At 40.9% G+C, this 20,785-nt stretch overlaps 1 protein-coding gene across 1 annotated transcript; it reads left to right on the top strand.

Moving 5' to 3' along the window:
• Positions 1–208: 208 nt before the first annotated feature.
• Positions 209–20,017, top strand: MLYCD (malonyl-CoA decarboxylase). Its single transcript, XM_027725166.2, has 5 exons — positions 209–698; positions 7,979–8,091; positions 9,086–9,242; positions 9,754–9,903; positions 18,644–20,017. Exons 1-5 carry the CDS (start codon positions 288–290, stop codon positions 19,175–19,177), a joined length of 1,365 nt encoding a protein of 454 aa, XP_027580967.1. The 5' UTR covers positions 209–287; the 3' UTR covers positions 19,178–20,017.
• Positions 20,018–20,785: the final 768 nt, after the last annotated feature.

Here is a 20,785-nt window from a genome sequence, read left to right as displayed (position 1 = left end):
CGCCCCGGGGCGGGGCCGCGCGGTGACCCCTGTGCCCACACTCAACATGGCGGCCGACACACCCCCAGCCCCGCCACACCATCCTCGCTTTCCATTGGCGAGGCGGGCTGTCAGTCTGCGATTCCACCCAATCAGCGCGCGCAGCGCTGCCCCGTGGGCGGTGCCGCGGCCGGTGCCGGTGTGTGTCCGGGAGAGGGATGAGCCGCCTGTGCCCGCGCCTGGGCCCGCGCCCGCTGCTCTGGGCAGCGCGGGGCGCGCGGCGCCTCTCGGCCGCGGCCGCCCCGGGCATGGAGGAGCTGCTGCGCCGCTCGGTGCCGCCGCTGCCGCCCTACGAGACCAAGGAGAAGGCGCCGCCTCCCGCGGAGCTGCGCGGCGCGGAGTTCGTGCAGTTCTACCGCGCGTTGCCGCCCGGGCCGCCCCGCGCAGAGCTCCTCACCCGCCTGGCCCAGGACTTCGGCGTGGAGCACGGGCGGGTGGCCGAGGCCGCCGGGAAGGTGCTGCAGGCCCGGGAGCAGCGCAGGGAGCCCGGGGCGCTGCTACAGGCCGAGGACCGGCTGCGGTACTACCTGAACCCCCAGTACCGCGGGCTCTTCCAGCACTTGGGCCGCCTCGAGGGCGGGCTGCGCTTCCTCGTGGAGCTCCGGGGCGACCTGGTGGAGGGGCTGGCGAGCAAGGAGGTGGATGGGCCTCATGTCAAGGTGAGGGCAGAGATGAGGATGGGTGGCTCTGAAGGAAGTCGGCGGGGATGTGGTTTGGGGCTTCCTGCTCCTGGAGCCACGTTGGGATGGAAAGTGTGCCGTGAAGCCGATTCGATGTTGAGGTGTCCATGGGCCCCTCAATTCAGGTGGGACGTTCAGGGGCTGCAGTGGGGCCGGGGAAGGACAGCGGAGCTGGGGAAGGGTCTGGAGGGCAGGTCCTGTGAGGAGCAGCTGAGGGAGCTGGGGGGTCTCAGCCTGGAGAAAAGGAGGCTCAGTGGGGACCTTCTCGCTCTCTACAACTCCCTGACAGGAGGATGGAGCCAGGTGGGGGTCGGGCTCTGCTCCCAGCGAATAAGGGACAGAATGAGAGGAAACAGCCTCCAGCTGTGCCACGGGAGGTTTAAGTTGGACACCAGGAAGAATTTCTTCACAGAAAGGGTTAAACATTGGAAGGGGCTGCCCAGGGAGGTGGTGGAGTCCCCATCCCTGGAGGTGTTTAAGGAAGGACTAGGTGTGGCACTCGGTGCTCTGGTCTAGTTGACAAGGTGGGGATTGGTCCCAGGTTGGACTCCACGGTCCCAGAGCTCTTTTCCAACCAATCGATTCTGTGGTGGGACACAAGTGAACCCCATCTCACAGCCACGGCACCAGCGAGAGCTGCCTGTGTTGATATTCAGGAAGGGAGTGGCCCGTGGGGTGAAGCAATGGGCTTGCTTCCCAGAGTGGCAGTGGGAGGCTGCTGTGGGCAGTGCCACACTGGTGCAGTGCAGCTCGTGTTGGGGCTGCCAAGCTGTGCCAGGAACTCCCTCGGTCGTGGCCTCACTCCTTAGTCTGTTCCAGGGCCACAAGTGACACAGCACTGTGTCGTGCTAATGGTGAGGAGTATCAGCAGGAGAAAGGAGTTGCTGTGATTTGGCTCAAGAGTGAGAAGGCAGAGGTGAAGTGAAACATCCCATGGTGCAGTGAGGTGACATGGATGTGGAGGAAGGACTGCTGTAGGGCATGACAGTGGCAGGAGCTGACAGGACTTCCTGGAAGGCAATGAAGAGAGACAGCAAGTCAATCAGATGCAATAACCATTAGTTATTTGCCAATATTCAGATCCAAATTAGGTTTGACAAGAAAACAATGTTCTTGATGTCAGTTCTGTCAATGAACCACAGTCATCACATAACCGAAGCAACAACAGCTTCGGTAACATTCCACATCCAGTTGGATCATCTTAAGTAAAACTGGACTGAGTTTGCAAAATTATCAGGGTAAAAATATGTAAAACAGCTGAATGTACATGTGTCAGATAACACAGAAACATACTAAAGACATTTGAAAGTAGGAAAATATTGTCTGCAAAGCTAAAGCATCAATAAAAGGCTCTCAGGGGCGTTCTGTCTTCTCAAAATATTTTCTTAAATGTTTGGGTTCATCAGATGACTGGGCTCAGTTCTGTATTTCCGTTCTTGTAGTCAGTTTTGTGCTTGTTGATCAGTTTTATTTTTCAGATGCAATGTAGTCTAAAAACGAGAGTTGATGATAAGCAGCACGTAAGTCAGGAAAGATTAACCTAGAACTGGTTTGCATTGGGTTTGTTTGTGACCATATTGGCTGTAAGGATTTACTCTGGACACTGTTTCTTTTCAGCCTGGACTTTCACTTAGGTCATTCTCATCTTTTTCCACATCAACCCAAGACCCAGAACTGTGTGTTTTTCCCGTGTTCCTGCTGGTTTGTCTGGGAAAGGTGTTACCTGTTGCTTCTGAATTAAGTGTCTTGCTCAGCCTTTAAAATCTATTTGCTTCTATTGCAAGTAAGTGACATAATAACTACGAGCACCCAAGGGAGCAAAAAACCCCCAGGAGGTGTTGACTGACAAGTGGTTTGTGAAGAAAGGGTGTGAGGACACAAATACTTAATTTGGTCTCGGAAAGCCATAGGTGTGAGACACTATTACCTGTTTGAGACTGTGTGTCAAGAGCAGAGAAAACTGTATGGCAGAATATTCAGGCTCTAAATTTGGGGGTGGGATTGTAAATTTTTCTTTTTTCCCTTTTTTTTTTTCATTAAACATTCTTTAACGTTCTTTTTCTTTTTTTTTCTTTCTTTTTTAATAAAGAATTTCAGTCTTGAGTAAAGAACCTTTCTAGTGATGCAATCTATATTTTAGATTCTTGCAGTGGACAATTTCTTTACTGGTTTCCCTGACTGCAGGATAGAGACAAAAAAGCTATTAGGAAGCTCCAAAACTTGGGATGGATGATAACACATCAGAAGTCACTGTATTATTGTTATATGTGATCAGTTCTTACTTTCTTGAATTTCTAAAGGTATTACTTGAAACCAAGGAGATGCAGATTAACTTCTGATTGTTTCTCCCCTGGTTTCACTGTTCAGAAATCATTAACAAAATGAAAAAGCTGAATTATAAGCAATTGAAAAAGAATGCTGTCTGCCTTACTGGAAGAATTCCTTAGATCTTAAAATAAACCCTGAACAATGCATTGGAAATCCTTAAAATGATGGATTGTGCAAAGAGAAGGAATGTGCTGCATGTAAGTTTTAGTTTACATATAAGTTGGTTATTAGAAGGCAGAATCATCACCCAGAGCAAGACAGAAAAATTATGGCATCCAGTGACAGGTTATGATGTAGTAAATGTCCCATGTGGATTGGGAAAGATGAGGAATGTCTTGACACAGGTGTCTTGATAAAATCAAAAATTTAGTGGTAAACTGTATTTTTGAAGCTGTACAGCTCTTTTTCCAAAGAGTCCACCAAAAATTCATATAGGACATACCAGGAGAAAGTTCTCTGTAATCTGTCCCAGAGGTGGATTTTCTTATCTGTTAAATATATGAATCAATTATTACCATCACAAGCCTCAGGAATAACATTAGGAGGGCCATTTAAAAAAAAAGGTGCTGCCACATCGTACACTCTTTAAAAAGTTAAATTGCAGTGAAGCTGGGCCTGATTCTTTTTCATGATGCTGTTTGAATTTTTGTCCTCATTCTCTTATGTTCTTTTCATGTGTCCTGTTCTTTCCTTCCACCCCAGGACAGGCTCATTTTCCACTGTCCTTATAAATAAGTTGAATTTCTGATCAGCCCTTGCAATGCACGGAGCGAAATTTGCTGAAAATCTGTTTCCTGAGTGTAGTTCTTTTATTGTTCAGAACCCTCTTGCCTGCAAGGCTTTACTTTTTCTGTGCCAGCATTTTTCTCCTGAGATGTTTTATATTTCCCTTGCTTACTCATATTTCAGCACTCGAAATATGACTCTGGTGAAAAATTCACAACATTATTATTTCAGGTAGCAAATCATTCAACGATTGCTTTTAAAATATTTTTCATCTTTCCATATGATTTAGAAAAAGTCAGTGGAAAGTTCAAGCTTCTGGCAAAAAGATAATGAAAAAGAGAGCATTTTTGTCAAATTGATTTATAAATACACCTGCTTCCATAATTAAGCAGTAGCTGGAGTGTGTCTGTAATCTTGGTCTGGTGTTGGTCTACTGGAAAAAAAAGAAATATCATCATTATTAAAAGTTTTTCTATAAAAAAAGTGTTTGGTATTTGCCTCTAAAGTCCTGTGTAGCCATTTCATTAGTGTAGATTTGATTGAAATTCTAACAGACATAAAAACTAGTGTGCAACAAGAATTTTACAACTTTTGCATGTTTGTATCTGCACTGACGAGGAAATGTGGACATAAAATTAAATGGATCTTCCTGATGCTGGAGGAAAATTACAGAATGCATTATATGACCTGCTGGGATTTTGGTTTTGCCCAAACTGTCTAAAATATTTCTTAGTCCTTAGTTTTCATTTTGCATTTTGAAAGACCTATTAAAACAAGGATTGCCCATTGCTGTGTTGTAAATATGAAATATTTTTCTATATCCTCAGCAGCTATCAACACAGAAACAACTTGGACTGTTAGAAATGGGTGGATGTAACATTTCTATTTTGTGTTTGTTCAAGAGATTACAGTAAAATATATGCTGTATGCAGGTGATTAAGTCACTTGAAAATGCTTGTGCATACTTTACTCATTGGCTAAATGAGCAGAAATAAGGGGGAAAAAGGAAATAATGACTTTAATTTTTTTTTATGAATAAGACATGAAATAATAGAGACCACAAGAGCCAGGGGAGTTTTCAGCACTACCATTATCAGTGCAGTAATTACTATTAGCAATAAAAAAGCAGCAAACAATCCCCTTTAATTCATGTCTAACTATTGAATCCTAGTTTTCTGATGGGATATTTTTCAGAATCTCACCAGGGACATTCTCTGTGTATATTTTAAAGCTAACAAAACAAACAAAAAAACCCCAACTAAACCCTCCCACCACCAAAGACACCTTAGAACACTTGGCCATATCAGAGTAGATCTGTAGGTCCCAAATGAAACTTATCAGGTTAAAACCCAAAAACGAGTTAAAATTCGACTCATCTGAGGGCTTTTTTATTTAGTAGTTTGAGAGGGAAATTGAAATAGTTCCCTCATCAAAGAGGCAGTTTTTCTTACTAAAAAAAAATTAATTGAAGGTTTTCATCAGAGTTCTTCCATTTGTTGCCCAATAAATAGGGACTTGTTGGGAAGATTAAAAAGCCTATAATTTGCTGTCTTGTAGCAAGAACACAGAATGAGAAAAATAATCACAGTTTATTATACTTGCCTAATATAAATTGAAGTATAACTGGTAATTTGAAATACTAATCTGAGTATGTCTTGTTGCTCAGATTTAAAATTGGGATGCTGAATAACAAATATGTGATTTCTTTTCAATGAAGTATTGGAGATGTAATTTTTATGACTAGAAAGGCCTCTGAAATGAAAATAAGAATTTATTTACCACTAACTTTACAAAATAAGAGAATGTACCACTAAGTCTACAAGATAAGAGATGCAAAATTGGGACTGTCCTGTTGGAGTAAAACCTTTTGGAAATGTGTATATTGTGATATTAAACACAACTCAGATTTTTTTTCTTAGATGGCTGAGTTAAACACAGTTTTGGATAGTATAAATTTTTATGTCTTTCTGCACCAAGAAATTTGGTTAACATAGAATCATGGAATTTGGGAATGGTTTGGGTTGGAAAGGACCTGAAAGCTCATCTCCATCCACCCCCTGCCATGGGCAGGGACACCTTCCACTAGCCCAGGTTGCTCCCAGCCCCATCCAGCCTGGCCTTGGACACTTCCAGGGATGGGGCAGCCACAGCCGCTCTGGGCAACCTGTGCCAGGGCCTCACTGCCCTTAGAGTAAAGAATTTCCCCTAATATCCAATCTAAACCTGCCTAAGCCCATTCCCCTCTCTCCTGTCGCTCCATGCCCAGGTGGAGCTGGACTCAGTGATGGGTCCCTTCCAACTGGAGCTGTTCTAACCCTTGGCCTCCACGCTGCCCTGTTGTTTTATAAAACATTATTCTTTACAGCTGCTGTTGAATTGGGTTGTAATTCCCCACAAACAATATTCCTTTCTCCCTAGATCGTGACTAAAGCACATCTGCTTCACTTCCTTCCTTGGTTCCAATGGCATTGCTTTATCCAGCTGCATTTTACACCTCAAGTAGCTCTGTCTGAAAACAGCTCCCACCCTATGGAGCACACTGGAAAGAGCTGTAGGTGCTCCAAAGAAGTAAAACATGACTCTGATGTTTTCCACTTTTCCCAGTTTCCATGCAGGATAACTGGTGTTCTCCTTGCTGCCTGAGCCACATTCCTGCCAGAGCTGCAGAGCAGAGCGTTCAGTTCCTGCCCAGCAGGAGTGCAGCCATCAGCACTTTTCCCTCCTTCATCTGGGCTGCAGCTGAGATGGTGTTCCAAGAAGGGGATGGATGACAAGAGAGCCATAAGGATCTGTTCCTTTGACCCCAGATCTGACAAATCCAGCTCATTTTTCTGGTTTACAGTACAAAAGAAAACAAAACAAGCAATCCTGGAGACTTTGACTACACCGAGGGGTATCTGACCAAAATGATTTATGGTTATTATCTAAAAACTTCAGAGCTGTGCAGAAACGTGGATTCACAAGGGAGGTACCTTAAAGTCAGAATAAACAAACCAATCAGAATATACTTGTTTAGGAAAAAGGTATTGGAGAAAAAAAAATAATCATGCATGACAGAATTGTTCTGTGCAGATGAATGGCTGTTTCTTCTGTGTTTATAAATTTCAGTTTTTCTAGTATGTTGAATTAAGGAATAAAACCATTCTCTTATTCAATCCTGGAATATTTGTAGCAGTTGCTTTGGCCAGCAGGAACCTTCTTTGATATGTATCTTTTGATAAGTGCCTCTACAACTTTGTTAGGTTGTAACAAGAAATATTTTTGCTTTCTTAGTCCTGAGGCTACACCTGAACTTAGGGAAAATGTTTTAAGTGCAAAAATATAAATCTGATGAAATTTATATTTTTTTTGTGTTGTTTTGCTTAAATGTAGCAAGCTAAAGTACAGTGGAACCTAATTTTTATCTCTTTTACGTGCAGTAATAGCTATTTAATAAAGGACTGAGAAGAAGGTGAGGAGTTTTTGTTTTGAAATAAATGGTTATTAAGTTAGTTTCAGGTAAGCTCATGTTTCTGCCCAGGCTGTTGGTAAGTTGGTGCTGGTATCACATGCTGTCCTGTGGACAAGGCAAATGGAAGACAAAAAAAACAAGCTCTGGACTCTCTTTAAGGGATTTTCATGCTGTGCTGAGTTCAAGAATACTTTTTCAATTCAAAGAATTTTAGATAGGAAATCTTTAATAATACAGGCAGCAGGAAATTAGTAGGGAATATAAAAATCACCATGAATGTTTCTGAAAGTATTTGATATTTCAGGTGGGTTTCATCTGTTTCACACTGTTCCAAAGCTGGTTTGATTTTTGAGTTCTGTGGTCTTATGCTGCTGTTTTTATTTTTCTTGCTCAAAATTATTCATATTTCCAGAGAAGAAAAATTCTGCAAAGCCTGTAAAAAACTCTATAGTTCTATCTGCCTCCTGTTGAAAGATATTTTCTCATGGTATTTAAATCTGAGCAACTGTGACCTTATGGTCAAGACTGCTCAAATACTTCTACCTATTGTCTGCTTTTCATCTGCATTTTTTTGCCTTATCTTCTGTGTAGTTTACTATAGAAATTGTCCAGCTGAACTGGTAAATCTTCTCAAACAGAAGCATTAGTTTCTTTTAACTTCCTTGTGCTGTAGTTTGAATCAGTCAAGGTTATCTTTACTCACATTCCTGTGTTCTACTTTGTTTATTTAATTCCAGCTTTCTTCTGCTTGCAGGAAATGAGTGGAGTTCTGAAGAACATGCTGTCAGAGTGGTTCTGCACAGGATTCCTGAACTTGGAAAGGGTCACTTGGCAATCCCCTTGTGAAATACTTCAGAAAATTAGTGAGTAAGTGCTAAAGGTTGGAAAGACTCGTTTATGAAGAGGTGAGGAAATGCTTGGGACTGCACAGATCCACTGTTTTCAAAACTCTGCTTTTCAATACTGAACCACAGGCAAAGTATAATAATGGAATATTTTCATTTAACACTCTGTAGAGCACACATTTAACAACTGAATTAAATAACAGTAAAGGGGATCATTTGTCCCATAATTTGATCCTTTAGCTCACCTGCTGCCCTTGTAGGCTGCTGTGTTTTTTTCCAGCTTTCCCAGTTACTCTTTACACATTTTCCTACAAACCCAGATCCTTGCAGCACTGCCTTTGCTGCCACAGATGCTGCAGCTGCTGCTGCTTCCATGGGCCCCCATCTCTCCTCAAGTCTGCACCAGCAGCACATTTGAATCTCGTGCAGCCCAACACTCAAGAGCATTTTTTACTTCTAATCCAGTGATATTCCCCTTCCTGGCTGGACCTGGTGAGGTGCACAGGATCACCTGTGACCTGTGTGTGAAGAGAGAACCTTGGGTTTTATGTAATGTGCTCTAAAACATTTATTTCTGAATTGCTGTCAAAGCTGTGATGAAGTCGCAAATGATTGGACTCAAGTTATGTTGTTGTGCCACTTTGTTATATAAAAAGCTTGAAGAAAACTGAATCTCTCAAGAGTTGTGACAGTATGTGACTTAAATGTTGAGGAGGCAAAGAAAAGAGATCTTGTAAACCAGCTAAAGGTTCCAAATAAAAATAATGAGTAAGAATTAATCTTCAAGGGAATTTGGCAAACACACTAAAGAGTAGATGTGCAATCTGCCTTCACAATCCACTTTGTCAGTTTGCTGATGAATTTTACTTTATTCACTTACAGCCTGATTGTCCTTTTTTGATAGGAGAGTTTTGTCCCTGACATCAGTGGGGAAGAATGAGGAGCTTGTAGGGTTGGCAGCTGACCTCTTATTTTGAAAAAAATGATAATAATTGTACTTTTCTTTTCTCCTTGAGTTCTGAAGCTGTGCATCCTGTCAGGAACTGGGTTGATATGAAGCGTCGAGTTGGGGCCTATAGAAGATGTTACTTTTTTTCCCACTGTGCAATCCCAGGGGAACCATTGATAGTCCTGCATGTGGCTCTGACCAGTGACATCTCCAACAACATCCAGGTACAGTCACTGCTGCATTTAGTACACAGCAAAGTGCTCAAATTGCAATGTGCTTCCTTTAAAATTTCTTATAATTTGTGATATTTGTGATATTTGTGATATTTGGATTTGCTTCATCTTTTTAAGAGATGAGAGAATTGTAAAAATTACAGGGATAATCTGTATATGTAGCTGTATTACATAGGTTGACATTTAGGGGGGTTGCTCAAGTGGGAGAAGAATGAGAAAAAATAAGAAATATATAAGAAAATGGAGAAAATGAGATTAAAACTCCAAAGTGGTTGCAATTAATTCTGAAAATTTTAAACCATGTTATTTGCAGCATTTACTAATGGATAAACAGCTCTTCTTTCTTCTTTTTCATTGGATTCTTATTGTTTCTCACAGAGGGTAATGAATAAAAGAGTGGGGAAAAGTGCTAATACATTTAAAAGTTAAAAAGAAAGACTTACTCCCCATAATGATGATGATAACTATTAATAACTTTTCTTTTAAATTCTAATTTTCCCAGGCCATAGTGAAAGAAGTGCCTCCTTTAGAAACAGAAGATACAGAGAAAATCTCAACAGCCATTTTCTACTCCATCAGTTTGACTCAGCAGGGGCTGCAGGGGGTGGAACTTGGGACCTACCTCATCAAGAAGGTGGTCAAGGAGCTGCAGGTGGGTTGATGGGGGGGTCCTTGAGGTGCTCTTTGCCCACTGTGCTGCCCTGACCTTCCTGAGTTTGCAATTCCTGTCCCTGCTCAAGGCCAGGAGCTGCTGGGTTTTCCCAGGTCAGCCTTGGAAGACATGCAAGGACTTGGAAGAACATTTTCTGCTCTTGGTTAATGTCTGCCAGGTGTAGGTTCTGTTCCACAGCTGGCACACCCCGTGTGAATTCCTGTGTTTGCCTCCTCACATGTAGGTTACCTAAAGTCAAATGAGTCCATTTCTCTTGAAGGTAACTTGGATACAGCTGGATTTTGCACTGTTGTCTATGTTAGGATTCACTGTTGCCTCTCAGTTTAGGGGGTGGACCCTGCAAACAGGTTCCTTCCAGGCCCCTGATCAACATTTTCTCTCTTCAATGTACCTGACAATGCCTTTTTCAAAATCTTACAGCTGCTCCAGTAACAAAAATACTTCCTGTACATTAATTTGTTCATTTTTTTGTTTGTTATATTGATTTGCCTCTGGTTATTTATGCAGTTTGCATGCTTGCCTTGAATATCTCTATTTAGGAAAATAAAGATTTTTTTGCCCAGGCATTTCTTGCAGTATAGTTAAGAGAATGTCTTGATAGTCCAAGAATCAGTTGCTTTATACAAGTCAGATCTATGAATTTAATATCATTACATGCCCTAGGAATATTGTTAATAGTTTTAGTACTTCTTGTAGAACCTTCTTCCAAGCAACTTGAGAAAGGGATGAAAATTCATATATAGAATAGTGTGGAAGAGACAGTCATATTTCTGCACTGAGTACATAATTTTATTTAATACTCTTTACTACTTAAATTATTAACAAACCTACCACTTAAAAGTAATGATCACTTTTTGTGTTCGTATTTATTCTTCCACATCTAGATTAGTAATGATATTTGGAAAACTGTGTGATGTAGAACTTAGGTTCTGCTTACAAAAACAACTTAAAGGTGGATGCTCCAAACTTCTACAAAATGATTGATTAGTTAACTGCTGAATCATAGCTAGCTGCCCTGAAGTTTTTTATTTTATTTTATTTTTAATGGCTATTTTGGCTGAATTCTGTTGCTTCTTGCATTTGGAATGGCTTTTAGATTAATTGTGGAAAGTGCAGTAGTCCAGGTATAATTAGGCCGTGCCATCTGTCTGATCTTGACTGAGGGGAAATTGGAATAAATCCATGCAGTTATCTGCTTTCAGATCTGGAAAATAATTTCTGCATAATTGAGTCGCTCTCATAAAATAACCCTATTACCATCAGATCTGTCCATCACTAATTGCTTGCAACACTTGCAAAGTTGTGAGTTATAAAGGCAAACGGACACACCATGCTGAGATAACCTAATGCAAGTTCTGAAATTTGGTGTGTCCAACAGAAGAATGTGTTTCTTGTTTATACTTAGGACAAAGTTTCTGCATTTCAGTGTGTAAAATCCAGCCTCTCTTCATCAAACACACAATGAAGAGGAACCACTTTGGCTGAGATGCCTTTAAATACATTGTAATCACAAATTAATGCCTCGAGGTCGTATAACTTTATGTTGAAAACTGAGTGCTGTCCATACAGTGCCAAAGATGGAGATCTCCCTATTCCATACACTGCTTTAAGGTGTCATGAAAAATGTGTTGTTAGTAAGGTATTATGTGGCAAATTGAACATGGGCTTTGTTGGCTCTGAAGTGCTGGCCAGACTTGAACAGCTTGTTTCTATGTAGTTTGTATCTATATAATAAAGGTACAACAACTTTTATCTCTTGCTTTTACCCCATTCCTTTTTTGGGTACCACTGTAAGGCTAAAGAAAATACAAAGGATAATCCAGGAGTGTCTGTCCATGATGGACATGATTCTCTAATAGTTTTTCTTCCACTCTTTGATGATGTTAATATTTTTTTCTTGTCTCTTCTTCCCACTCCATGCTTTCTCCCTCTTCATTCCAAAGCATTGCTCTTGAATTCTGCAAGAACCATTTTCCATTACATATTTTACATCTGTGCAGTGACCCTAAATCACTGTACTGTTGTTACAGAATTATTTGATGCACATCTATAACTCCTCCTTGCTGAGCTTTAGCTTTAAATGTTGTGCCTTCCATCTCAGTGGATTTCTCCCCTCAGAGGAGACAAGCCCTGTGTATTTACAGTTTCCAAATGCTTTCCCTGTAAAATTTCTACAAAGTGAAGGCCAAAGGTAGAGAATATGATGAGTAATATTCTTGGCAGCCTGTTTTACCTGTCTCCCAAAACTCTGGAAGTCCTACTTCAGTGGATTAATTGCACACATGTGCTCTCTTTCTCTCTGGTCAGGTGGAAGCAAAGGACTTTCCAAGGTTGTCTGTATTTTCAGGCTGGACATAATTCTTTGGAGCAGCGTTACAGTGGCTTTAAAAGGGACAAATGGTGTGGCAGGAGTGCTGAGTTGACTTGGTGGCAGCAGCTGAAACAATACAGGCTCAGCAAAAAAGTCCTGGGTCAAAAATTGCATCTCATTAAGCAAGCTTCCAGCAACCTTTGCAAAAATAGATGGGTGAGGTCTCTGATAGGAAGAGGATTTTCTATGTAACCTTTTCATGGCTTTGCAATAAACAAATCTCTTTTTAAAGTGCTGCTAAATCACTGAGTGTTCCGGGTTACAGAAGTTGAGACTGTCTTTGATTTAACTGGTAATAAAATCCTTTGGGAAGAGGAGACCATTTGAAGGGGTTGAGGATTTTGTTTCCCATCGTGTTTGAGTTGTTGATGATTAATACACTTTTATAACTTGCCAGTTGAGTTAACTTTTGTGGACATCTGTTTGCTCTGCAGAATTCTATTGGATTCATTTTTTTCCCAAGGCTTTGCATACTCTTATAATTTCTTTTATTCTCTAGTAAAAGTCCTTTATCTGACTTTGCCTCAACGTAACCTACTCTGACACTTCTAAGTCCCACTGTAACCTCAAAACTGAGATCTCAGCTGTCATTCTTCATAAGGAAAACTCCAGATTGGACTAGTCATGAATGTGTATCATTAGGTCAGAAAAAGACATGCACAAGTTAGAAGTGTGTTAACAGCCACTCTGCTTCCACCACTGAAACCTTCATTTGACAAGAATGTTAAAAAACTGTGCTGAAACATTGGTCTAACAGGTATCTAAACTACAAAATTATGGCTGTAAATTCAGTTAGCACCCTCTTCCTTAAAATCTGATTAATGGACAATTAAAATAGAGCTTAATTTTTTAGAAATCTTCTTGCTGATTTGCCTGAGGTGGTCACATGCTCTGCTAAACTTGAACAGGTGTAGGGCAGCACTTCTCACCTTCAGAGAATGTCACCTGCTGGTTCCCTCATGAAAGTATTCCTTACAAATGGGTTTTTGTTAGGATTGTTGGGAAAACTGCAGCAGTGGAGGCTCTGGGAAGGATTTCAACCCACAGTGTTGAGCACTATTAGTTTGGGGCACTGTGTACAGGTTAAATGCCCCTGCTTTTGGGTCTCTCATTAATTTAAGCAGATGGAGGATGGATGAAGTTGAAATGGGTCCTCAGTTTCCTCTCTTTAAATGTGCACAGTTTGCAGTTTGAATCCTTAATCTCTACCTAGACATGATGATTTGGAATTTGCCACAGGTGTTGCTATATATGTTTGTGTGAAGGGGAGGGATATACTGGAAATCAGAGCAGGACCTGAGGGATGTAGCTGGTGTCTCATACAAAGGGCATCCTGGGAGAAAGTGTGCTGCTCTCAGGAGCAGATTGTTCTGGTTTTGGTAGTTTCTTTACAAAAGTTTGTTTCACAAGTAATATAGAAGGGTTTTATATACAGGCTTCTGTTGTTATCTGAGCATATCCCGTTTCCTTTTTTTTGGGATGAATTCATTACTCCACTGATACCACTTTGGTCCCAGTTCTCCCTGTACAAATCTGAGAATGGGCTGTGTAGGCATTCTGTGTGTGCTCCCTTGGTTATATTAATGTATATAAAGCAGGGAGCAGACAACAAAAATAATCTCTGGTGTTTCTAAAATTCAAGCTTGTGTCGTTCCCAGAAACGAATTGGATTTTGAAACTATTTCAGAGGACTACAAGAAAACAAACAAACCGACCCCAAACTGGGTGCTGGAAGAGGAGCAGGCAGGTTGGTTCTAGCAGGCTGAGAGGTGCTGGTGAAGGTGGAGACAATTAGATTGCTCATTAGGCAGACATTTAATTCAGAATGTGTTTATAGCCACTCTGAACACTCTGGAGCTCTGCAGAAGGTACATCATGGCAATTCAGTCTGCAGATGACAGGCACAGATAACTGTGGTGAAGCCTTTGAGAAAACTGCTTAAGATTTTATAGCCTGTGGCATTTGGGGGAGAAAACTGATAGCTGCTGTGTGACTCAATAGAATGCTTAACAATTGGTGGCAGATTTCAGCTTTCTGCTTGGGCTGTTGATAATTGCTACCTTAATTTGATCTAGGTGACCTGGGGAGATCATAATTTCCAAAACAGGCTTTGCTTTCATTGATGAAAAATGTGACCTTGGACTACAGCTTTCAGAGTGCAAGACAGTTTCAGATGAGATATGGATAACAGGAGAAATCTGTGCTGTTCTGCAATGGAAAAAAAGCCTAGAAAAAAAGACAATCAAATACAGAAATCTACCCCAAACCAAAATTAGCAGCTGTTACTTAATGGTGTGTGGGTTTCTGACAGGAAAGTAAACATTAATGGATTTCCACAACAGCCTTAGAAATTAGCACATCAATTTAGCAACAACATAAATGTGCACACTCGGCTGCATTTATTTATTTTTCCACAAGAAATGTCCGCCCCAGATAAGCTCCTAAACTCAAGCATTTATCAGATATGTGGTACTTTGTACTGTAGCTTCAAAATGGGGTCACTTTCCCACGTCTTGCCTGTCCTAAGAAGTAAAAAAATGTGCACAATTTCCCAATTTGTATTTATTAATAAAGGAGGAGCTACTGTCTTCCTGTTAAATATTTTGGGTTGTCTTGCTGAACATGTCACTCCTTAAAGGGATGATGAACAAAGAGGAGTCAACACCAGCAGGATTCAGTGTCAGTTATTGAATTAGGAACTTTGCAGTGGTTATTATTAACACACAGATAGGGGAAGAAATCATTCGTTCTCACTTTTGTCACTGTGGGTGGTGCTCAGGTGCCCTCTGGGCTTTGCAAGCTGGGAGATGAGATTGGGATTGTTGCTTTATGGGAGCCATGGACAAAGCTCAGCTCCTGTGTGGAAAACTCAGTTTGTGAGCTCTGCTCAGTGGCAAAATAGTATTTTCAAGCACTGCTTTCTTAGCAGAGAGAGTGTAGAAGAGATTCAGACTTTGTGCTAAGCAGCCTTTTCTGTTGGTCCAGTCAGTTTTTCCTTTGGCCTGAAAGAAGAATTTCTGCTTCTCAAATTTCAGCATTACCTTCCTTCTTCCCCTCTCAGGTTTTAACCCTAAATATCTGTGAAGAAATCATGAAAGAGACCTAAGCAGTGTGTTCTCAAAGGCACTATCTTTTATAGCATAAGTGATATAGTTAGGAAAAAAAGGCAAACCTTTAAGGAGTGTAATCCTATCTTTGGGTCAAAAAGAAACACATTCCGTATTCCTTGAATCGTTGCCTAGAGGAAGTAGCCTCTAACAATTTTTTCTTCTTCTCTGTGTTTTTTTTTTCCCCTTTTTCATCCCCACTGCACAACAGTAAAATCTGTAGCCCCTCCTGCAGCACATGAAGGATTTGTCATGGTAGGTCATTAATTTGAAAACTTTTACCCATTTATTCTTGTCTTGTGCTCTTTGTATTATGAATTGAAGAGGAACTTTAAGGCACTAAAAAAATGAAGAAGAGTGAACCCCCATTTTGAAGGCCAGTGTCTTTGAGGGGAGCTGGCTGTTGCATCAGGATAGGACATGAAAAGGGCACTTCTCATTATAGATGATGGGTTTGTGTTTCTGTGCCCTGAGGTTCCTCTGCAGGTCCATCACATCTGAGGCGGTCCCTGAGATCTCATCCATCATTACTGTGTGGACAGGCAGGAGGCTCCTGGGTCACTGAATCTTCAGAAGGGAGTTGTGACCTCCATTCTGGGCAGAAATTCTTCCAGCTGACATGCAGGAGGTCACATTATGGGACAGCAAAGTGTCTCAGCAGCTCAGCTGTGTCCAGTCCCAGCAGAGTCAGCACAGCTCAGCCCTCAGGGTGCTGATGGGGCAGTGAAGGTGATGCTGCTCCTCACTGACTTGACAGAACTGAAAACCCTCTGCTCTTTCTCCAGGAACAAACACCTTCAAGTTTAGAAGTGGCCTTTAAAAATTTGCTTCTTCTTCCTCCTTCTCCAGGAGATCCATGGTTTTGTGTAGCAGTGTTGAGTCCAGGAAGGTGTATCTGACAAGGGGGTCCATGGGCAGAGCTCTCCTCTGCAGGGCTAATGAAAATCCTGCTGCTTGAAAGAAAAGTGCGCTCCAGAGGTGATGATTAAGTGTGCTTCGTGATTAAGAAACACGAGGTGAACGAAAGGTGACCAGAGGAAGATGTAGTGAGTGCATTTGATTCTGTATTAAAATTTTATAAAGTTACTTTGAATTGATTTGTGGATAAACAGTGTTTATATCCATGGGGAAGTATTTAGGACAGGGCTCAGAAGGAAAACATGTTTGAAGTCTGTGGAGTTACTTTATTCTGTGCTTATTTTTTCCCTTTTTCTGCCTCCAGATATATTTTTTTTAATTTACTGTGTCATTGCTCTTTTTCAAAAGCAAAGGGAGAACTTTTTATGAAGAGTCTAAACTGTCTACTCTAAGAAACATTCTTTTAATTAAAACATACTTTCTGTATCTGTGCCTCTAGTATCCATAGTCTACAGTAAGAGCACAACCCTAATAAACTCATTTTTTTATAAATGTTGTATTCCCTAAAATTGTAGGAAGATGTGTAAGAGATGTCTGTAAATGAACTTTTTTTTTATTTTATGAAATACACATGCAAGGAAACCTGATAGTTGTATTTCACAGATTGTATTAAGGACATCAGCTTCAGAATTACTCTTAAAAGTAAAATATCATCATATCCTTTAGTGGAAACTTGAAAAAAGTTCCTGCTTTCCTAGTTTCTACTGCTTTCCTGGTATTGCACTCCCTGACTCTGGAAGCTGTAGCAGTTGTGACTATTGATCCAGTTAGGATCTCCTGAGTGCCCTGATTTGTTCAATAAGATACAGAAATTAGTGTTTTTAGGAAATAATTTGCTTTTTTTTTCTTTATTTGATTCTTTGATGAGATAAAATGGGGTGTTTGTTTGTAACTTGGTCTGCTTTTCTTGTTCCTGCCTGCTCCCAAAAGAAGGATTCTTCAGCTTACATGTCTATATAACAGTCAGAGCTTCAGCTCAGGGAAAAGATATTGTGAATACCAGCTATGGAAGTTGTTAGGAAAGGTGCTTGTCTCCAGCCTGAGGTGAGCCAGGCCAGCATTCCCTGGCTCCTGCATCCTCCTAGAGCAGAATTCCCTGGCTCTGCATCCTCCTGGAGCAGAGTGCAGGTGGCAGCCGTGTGAGCACAGGGAACCTGAGGATGCCACGGTGCAGGAGCAGCTCAGACAACCTGTCCCTGCCAGAGCCATTAACGTGCTGAGGAGGCACCATCTGAGCCCTGATGGCTTTTTAATGCTTACCTCAGTAATCCTCAAAGCACAAAAAGTGCAATTTGTAGTCATTTAAAGACAATTTTCTGTTGACATTAAGATGCCTCTGTAATGTTGATGAATGTCTTGGTTCTCACCGCTTCCTCCTGTATGAGCAGTAATTAAACCAACACTGTGGTGGTTTCAGTTCAGCTCTGTCTTCCCTCTGTACCTTTGCCCCCCACTCTTTTAGAAGGGTTGACTAATGTAATTTTTATTAATTCCAAGTGCTGATGTAATTTTTGTTAATTCCAAGTGTTCCAAGTGACAGGATATTCTTCATGTTGATGTGCCCCAAAACTGACACACAGCTCTCCTTATGTATGTTTTGCTTCATGTTACATAGTTACAGGTTTTAATTACATAGTTTATAGGTTTTAATCATAAATTAGGAGGGGTACAGCAGAAGTTTCTCTTTGTTAAAACAAGAACTGTGTGAATTTTTTTTTGTTACTGCAAGTATGTGTCTCTTATCTTACTATTTTTAAGGACTATCATGAAAAGTAGCTGCCTTGTATAAAGAACTTAATTCAAAATTTCAGGAAATGCTTCTTTCCATAAAAATCTAAAAATAGTACCTCCCCTCATTTTACAGTAGACTGAAGTAGTAAACTGCCCTTGATTTAAAGAAAATAGTTACATATAAAAAATAAATGGCATTTAAAAGGTTCTAAAAACTTGTATGTTTATTTAAAAAAAATATTCCTTAGAATAACTTCTTTATGGCCTGTGATTCTATTTGTTTATTTCTGCCTATAAAATGATACCAGAGCTCAGGGTTGGTAAGTACTGCGTAAGTAGTTTTATATAGATTGGGTGTGAGGACTGTAATTCAGTCAGTGTTAAAGTTTTCTTCATGCTCTGGAGTGCTTTCTACTCACTAACCTGGTACTGGCAGGGTGATTTTTAACCTCTTTTTTGTGTCTGTGTGAGTCAGTTCCTTGTCAGAATCCCTGGTTTTCCCTTGACTTGAAGCTGTTCTTTCACTCAAACTTCCCCGTGTCAGTCGTGACAAAACTCATGATTTTTTTTTTTTCTCTCCTTTCGTCTGCAGAAAGAACTTCCTCAGATAAAAGTTTTTTCTACTCTCTCACCCATCCCAGGATTCACAAAATGGCTTGTTGGCCTCCTCTCCCCCCAAACAAAAGAACAGGGAAGAAATGAACTTTTTACAGAGTCCGAATGGCAAGAAATCTCTGCGATCACGGGAGACTCTTCCACTGAGACACTGAAGAAACTCTTAAACAACAACGAGTGGGTGAGATCAGATAAATTAGTCGAGGTGCTGAATCCCCCACTGATGAGACTCTGTGCCTGGTACTTGTATGGAGAGAAACACCGTGGTTATGCCCTTAATCCAGTGGCAAACTTCCATCTCCAGAACGGCTCCGTGCTGTGGCGGATAAACTGGATGGGGGACACGAGCCCTCGGGGCATTGGGGCTTCCTGTGGCATGATGGTGAACTACAGGTATTTCCTGGAGGACACAGCCAGCAACAGTGCAGCTTACCTGGGCACCAAACACATCAAAGCCTCGGAGCAGGTGCTTGCCTTGGTGTCCCAATTCCAGCAAAATAGCAAACTTTAATTAAAAATTCTCAAAGCTAAGAACGAGTGTTCCTCACCTATAAAGAGCTGTAAGAATCTGCAGTGCCTGTATTTAAATGAGAATGTAATGAAAGCAAATTTGCCCAGCACACTACATATCTGGATGGTCAGTTGTCTTGCTTCTGTGGCCATATATTCAAAACCTGACTGGCTCTGCAAGTTCCAGACATCTGTTTATGTGCAGGTGGGTTGGAGGTGTGTAGTAAAGGGTGAGTAAAATTCTCTTAATCAGTTACAACTCAGCAGTAATTGAATGGACAATACTTGAGCCAAACATTATTCTGTTGGTAATAAACCTGTATAAACTGTCCTGTAAGGAGCTGCACTCTGTCATAATGCTGCTGTAGATTGTTCAGTACACAAGTACCTGGAAAGGACTGAATGAAGGTAAATTGTTATTCAAAACGTTAATCTACAATTTTATTTCTATAATATCTATCTTTTTCACCCTTAGAAAAGTCTCATGTAAAACCTTTTTAGGTATTTTCTTTTTTTCAAACGCACTAAAAATCTCACTGAATCCTTGCTTTGCTGAAGCATGGAAAAGCCTTGCATTAATGTTCAAAACCCAGGATCTCTCAGTGCAGGAAGTATGTTGTGTTGTATTTCCATCTTCTGGCTGCTAAAATATGCTGAGCAATAAGGAAGTGTTCAAACAGGAGAGGAGAACAAGAGAGACTGATACTTGGGGATCAACTGAGAAGTTTCTAAATATGTATGTTATACTTTGGCTCTGATAATGTTTTAAGTTAACAAAGAGCTTTTTTAATAAAGGGGTAGGTGTGACCTGTAAATCAATAAAAGAGACTTTCTCAATAAATCATGTCTGGTTGTATTTCAACATTTCCCCTCACTTAGTGACCCTTCTTGATAACAGTTTCACCACAGCAGAAGGCCCATTTTAAAAGGATTTCATGCTGATTTGTAATATCTGATTTATTCTGGTCCAATTCCAGTCCTGTTTTCAAGAAAAGAATTACACAGAGGATTCAAAAGTAATGGAGTGTTTGCTCGTGTATGAAAACAGAAGTGAAGAAATCTGTAAGTGTCCAATTTTCTCCTGGAATGAAGTTAGTTAATTGGAGACACTATTTTCATAGTCATTGTTAGAAACAAATTCCATCCTCCACACTGGTAACCTGTTCTGGGAGCAGCTTCCAGGGATTTCTGTTCATGGTGGATTTTTAACAGTAGTAGTTAAAGGACAAGAATATATTCACTGCCTGTTATTCCCTTGAGAGCAGAGGCAGCATCTGGCCATGAGTGGCAGAGATGTCACATTAACAGTGACAACTCTCTATGCCATGTAGCCTTCAGTATGTTTTTAAGAATAGTTCAAAAGTCAGCATCTTTCTTATACAGAGTTAGTTTATTAATTTTTATAGGATTAAAAGAAATACCAAAGAAGTATCATCCCCTGGTAAACAAAATGTGTCCGGTTGCCAAAACCACTAAAGAAAAGTTGAGTTCCTCTTGAACTGTGGTGGTGGAGTAAATATAAGTTGGTCTTGATTTGGGTTTTGTGCACCTTCTCTGGATATCTTGCTGAATGTGCATTAGGGAACACTTTATTCGTGAGGGGAACTAA

The sequence above is a fragment of the Pipra filicauda genome, unplaced genomic scaffold (assembly GCF_003945595.2).
Source record: "Pipra filicauda isolate LSUMZ 115617 unplaced genomic scaffold, ASM394559v2 scaffold159_size1710840_pilon, whole genome shotgun sequence".
NCBI lineage: Eukaryota > Metazoa > Chordata > Aves > Passeriformes > Pipridae > Pipra > Pipra filicauda.
Note: the sequence above shows the minus strand (reverse complement) of the source record. Positions and strands in the feature narration are given on the sequence as shown.